Below are 5,411 nucleotides of genomic sequence, written 5' to 3'. Positions count from 1 at the left end.
TCCACAATCAGGACCTGTAGAAGTGGAGAGAGGATAAAATTGTGGAATGGTTTAGCTGTAGCCTCCTCTCTCTGTGGTGTCTGAGGATGGCTACTAACCAGCAATGATTATGCAAAGCCTGCTTTTGGCTGCCAAGAGGACATGGAGGGAGGAGAGTAGGAGAAAGAGAAGAAAAGAGGGAAAGGAAAGGGAAAGGAAAAGAAAGGAGAGGAGAGAAGAGGAGAAGAAGAGTCTAGTCTAGACAAGCAATGTGGAGATAGAATGCCTTAAGGAGGTTTTCCGCTTTAAAACAAAACAAACCACACTCACCATTGAGCAGCTTAGCCCCGTGTGTGTTGAGGGAGACAGTACACTCTGAGAAGAGATAGGGTCTCTTCACCAGACAGACCACTGTCTAGATTATTAACTCACCACTGTCTCCAAGTGGATATTTAGGAGCTACATCTTTATTGCAGTTCATTCATCTCCCTAAAGCTTATTTCGACATCTCTCTCCACTACACGGCTAAACACACAGGTCTATGTTTTCTGTTATTGACATACTCTCCTCTCTCTCCTAATCAGCTGTCCTAGAAGTGCAAGTCCCAGAGCTGCCAGATGGTTGCGCTGTACGGCATGGACACCACCCTCAACTGTTCCTTCAGCCACGCCTCTCCCTTCAACCTGTCTGACCTCAGTGTCTTCTGGCAGCTGACGGACACCAAGCGCAGCGTGCACAGCTACTGGGCCAGCCAGGACCAGCTGGCAGACCAGGGAGAGCGCTACGCCAACCGCACCAGCCTGTACCCCTCCCAACTGGARGCGGGCAACACCTCGCTCCTCCTGAGGGGGGTCCGGGTGGCCGACGAGGGTAGCTACACCTGCTTCGTCAGGGTGGAGGCCTACGGTAGTGCAGCCCTACTGCTCCAGGTGGCAGGTGAGTCTGTTCATTTATTACCTTTATTTAACCGGGTAAGTCATTGAGAACACATTCTCTTTTAAGTTTTACAATAACAACTTCAGACTGGGAAAGCTGAACCATTTATTTATTTTTATTTCATCTTTACTTAACCAGMTKGGCCAGTTGAGAACAAGTTCTCATTTACAACTGCGACCTGGCCAAGATAAAGCAAAGCAGTGCAACACAAACAACAACACAGAGTTACACATGGAATAAACAAACATACAGTCAATAACACAATATAAAAGTATATACAGTGTGTGCAAATAAGGCAATAAATAGGCTATAGTGGCGAAATAATTACAATTTAGCTGTAACGATCGTCTTCAGATTAATTAATTAAACTCAGAACACTAAACAAAACAATAAACGATGTGAACAAACGAAACAGTACCGTGTGGCGACAAACACTGACACGGAAGACAAACACCCACAAACCAAAAGACAAAACAGGCTACCTAAATATGGTTCTCAATCAGAGACAACGACTAACACCTGCCTCTGATTGAGAACCATATCAGGCCAAACACAGAAACAGACAAACTAGACATACAACATAGAATGCCCACTCAGATCACACCCTGACCAAACAAAACATAGAAACATACAAAGCAAACTATGGTCAGGGCGTGACATTAGCAATTAAACACTGGAGTGATAGATGTGCAGAAGATGAATGTACAAGTAGAGATACTGGGTTGCAAAGGAGCAAAAAAATAAATAACAGTATGGGGATGAGGTAGTTGGATGGGCTATTTACAGATGGGCTATGTACAGATGCAGTGATCTGTGACCTGCTCTGACAACTGGTACTTAAAGTTAGAGAGGGAGATATGAGTCTATGCTTGGCCTGCAGCTACCACATCTTTCTCGATACATCTTTCCTCGAATCCTGTCTCAAAACACATTGGAGAAGAGGGTCAGAGGATGAGGATCTTGGTTTGTCTCCTCCAATACGGTTGAGAAGGAGGTGAGGAGAAGGAGACACCGGAAGGGCTTCACATACAGGAAGTAGAGTCCCCTCTTTAACCTTTTACTGCAGTGGGATAAATCAGGGTCACACAGAGTGTTTCTTGGTATTCTTAAACAAATATATTTTGAAACAAAAGTATACACCTCTCACTCATGGTTATGGGCTTAAAAAAAGAAGACACCTGTATCATGTCAGATATAGAGTTGAAATGTATTACATTTTGAGTTTGCATCCCAATATTACACTTTATATACAGTCGTGGCCAAAAGTTTTGAGAATGACACAAATGTGAATTTTCACAAAGTCTGCTGCCTCAGTTTGTATGATGGCAATTTGCATATACTACAGAATGTTAAGAAGAGTGATGAATTGCAATTAATTGCAAAGTCCCTCTTTGCCATGCAAATTAACTGAATCCCCAAAAAACATTTCCACTGCATTTCAGCCCTGCCACAAAAGGACCAGCTGACATCATGTCAGTGATTCTCTCGTTAACACAGGTGTGAGTGTTGTTGAGGACTAGGCTGGAGATCACTCTGTCATGCTGATTGAGTTCAAATAACAGACTGGAAGCTTCAAAAGGAGGGTGGTGCTTGGAATCATTGTTCTTCCTCTGCAACCATGGTTACCTGCAAGGAAACACGTNAAGATTGCACCAAAATCAACAATTTATCGGATCATCAAGAACTTCAAGGAGAGCGGTTCAATTGTTGTGAAGAAGGCTTCAGGGCGCCCAAGAAAGTCCAGCAAGCGCTAGGACCGTCTCCTAAAGTTGATTCAGCTGCGGGATCGTGGCACCACCAGTACAGAGCTTGCTCAGGAATGGCAGCAGGCAGGTGTGAGTGCATCTGCACGCACAGTGAGGCGAAGACTTTTGGAGTATGGCCTGGTGTCAAGAAGTGCAGCAAAGAAGCCACTTCTCTCCAGGAAAAACACCAGGGACAGACTGATATTCTGCAAAAAGGTACAGGGATTGTACTGCTGAGGACAGGGGTAAAGTCATTTTCTCTGATGATTCCCCTTTCTGATTGTTTGGGGCATCCGGAAAAAGGCTTTTCCGGAGAAGACAAGGTGAACGCTACCATCAGTCCTGTGTCATGTCAACAGTAAAGCATCCTGAGACCATTAATGTGTGGGGTTGCTTCTCAGCCAAGGGAGTGGGCTCTAAGAACACAGCCATGAATAAAGAATGGTACCAACACATCCTCCGAGAGCAACTTCTCCCAACCATCCAGGAACAGTTTGGTGACGAACAATGCCTTTTCCAGCATGATGGAGCACCTTGCCATAAGGCAAAAGTGATAACTAAGTGGCCCAGGCAACAAAACATAGATATTTTGGGTCCATGGCCAGGAAACCCACAGACCTCTTAATCCCATTGAGTACTTGTGGTCAATCCTCAAGAGGCGGGTGGACAAAGAAAGCCCCACAATTTCTGACAAACTCCAAGCATTGATTATGCAAGAATGGGCTGCCATCAGTCAGGATGTGGCCCAGAAGTTAATTGACAGATGCCAGGGCGGATTGCAGAGGTCTTGAAAAAGAAGGGTCAACACTGCAAATATTGACTCTTTGCATCAACTTCATGTAATTGTCAATTAAAGCCTTTGACACTTATAAAATGCTTGTAATTATACTACAGTATTCCATAGTAACATCTGACAAAAATATCTAAAGACACTGAAGCAGCAAACTTTGTGGAAATTAATATTTGTGTCATTCTCAAAACTTTTGGCCACGACTGTCCATCACAGAAGACTGAATTATAACAAACCCGTTTAACATAGAAACACCGGATTTTCCTTTTTTTGATTTTTGATTCATGTTTATCAATTATGAAATAATTCCACCCATTAGGCCACTAGAGGGCAATTTGGTGACACATCACAGGCCCTTCTTTGGTAATCATGCGAGACCTTTAGGATCGATGCCTAACACAACACAGAAATTGGTCATAAAACACTTAGTTCCGTCAGGGATGCACAATAACATGTTTGGTCGATACTTCCTGATTGTGGTCCTCTGGTTGTGGTCAATCACTGGCTTTGATTATTAGTTCCTGACAAGATTGATTGTTACTAGCAGCTCGGTGATGAAGGTGGTTGTTCCAACAGAGGACTATCATCACAACTGAGTGCACTTTTATTTATAATTATTCTTTATGACTTCACACACAGTGTTGGTGAACTCCTCCCTCCCTCACCACTAATTTCCATGTTTTGTTGTTAAATTGGGCCTTTCCTGTCTAAGGATGTATGTGCATTAAGCAGCGCTAACGTTCGACAGTTTTCCTCTTGGTTGGCTAGTCTGGGTAGAGAAAGGGGGAAAAATGACACAGTAGCTCAAACAGTGACAAATTGGCCCCTTTTCATGCATTCGATTCATAGATGTATTATTTTTAGCTGGCATTTACAGTTAACATCATAGAGCTCCCTTCCCACAGTGCTCTGAGAAAATGACYGGTCTCTGTGGAAATCTGCCTGTCAGTCAAATGGATAGCCAGAGAGGTTAGTGGCAGGCTGACATTCCATCTTAGTGCTGAGAGAGAGAGAGCGAGAGAGRCCACTTTTCAAAAGGCAACTCGCATGAAGTTATTTAATCTCCTTCTTCTCCCTCCCTGTCCTCCCCATTGTTTGCTGTGTTATGATTGGCTCAGGGAATACAGCCTCCTCTCTCTGCCCGCCACCTCTCTGGTTGTGTTTTAGCTCAGGGGATTGGAGAGCCGGGCATTCATTCCAGGCTGAGGATTCACCCCCCTCACCTCCTCACCGCACGCCCCCTCCTGCCAACCCCCTGAACAGAGCACAGCAGTCCCAAATTCTCGGAGCCGTGCCTATTTCCCCCAGGCCCCCCATCCGGGCCGGGCCAGGCTGTGGTGGTTGCGTTGTATTGTGAGGCGGCTTGGCTCAGAGCCGTGGCTCTATCCAGGGAGGAGTAGAAGGACGTCAGAGAGGAGCACCAGGATATGCTGCAGATGATGTCTCTGGGATCTTAAGCTCGATGTTATGCTAAGCTCCCTAAATGTAATTAACAATTTAATGGGAATCATGTCAAACAATTCCCTGGGTGTCCCTCACTGGTGATAATCTGGCTAAAACTCTGTATGTCTCTGCTCCCCCCTACCCCTTCAGCCCCCTACTCCAAGTTTCTGGCGACTTGGCTAAAACTCTGTGTGTGTCTGTTCTTGTCCCCRCCTCTCTCCCCCCTCAGCCCCCTARTCCAAGCCTCTGGTGACCCTGGAGCCGGACTCTAACCTGCGGCCGGGTGACAAGGTGGCGCTGACCTGCGTGGCGTACGGTGGCTACCCTGAGGCTGACGTACTGTGGCAGGACGGMGGCGGGCACAACCTGACGGACAACGTCACCACCTCCCTGGTYGCCAATGAGGAGGGGCTGTTCAGCATGCGCAGTGTCCTGACTGTCACCCTGGAGCCCAATAGCACTTACAGCTGCAGACTGACCAACCCATTATTGGGCGAGGACGGCCACGCCTCCGTCAC

General features: G+C 46.1%; 1 protein-coding gene and 1 long non-coding RNA gene across 2 annotated transcripts in view; one reads left to right on the top strand and one right to left on the bottom strand.

The window, feature by feature from the left end:
- LOC139028317 (uncharacterized) overlaps positions 1–5,411 on the bottom strand; it is a 139,682-nt gene that overhangs the window by 28,619 nt on the left and 105,652 nt on the right. The gene's annotated exons all lie outside the window — the stretch shown is intronic.
- Positions 1–5,411, top strand: part of LOC111969323 (CD276 antigen) — a 29,852-nt gene that overhangs the window by 11,095 nt on the left and 13,346 nt on the right. The window contains 2 exon segments of the mRNA XM_070445288.1: positions 564–915; positions 5,123–5,406. Coding sequence (XP_070301389.1) covers positions 597–915; positions 5,123–5,406 — 603 coding nt within the window. The 5' untranslated portion in view covers positions 564–596.

The sequence above is a fragment of the Salvelinus sp. IW2-2015 genome, linkage group LG10, assembly GCF_002910315.2.
Source record: "Salvelinus sp. IW2-2015 linkage group LG10, ASM291031v2, whole genome shotgun sequence".
Taxonomy (NCBI): Eukaryota; Metazoa; Chordata; class Actinopteri; order Salmoniformes; family Salmonidae; genus Salvelinus; species Salvelinus sp. IW2-2015.
Note: the sequence above shows the minus strand (reverse complement) of the source record. Positions and strands in the feature narration are given on the sequence as shown.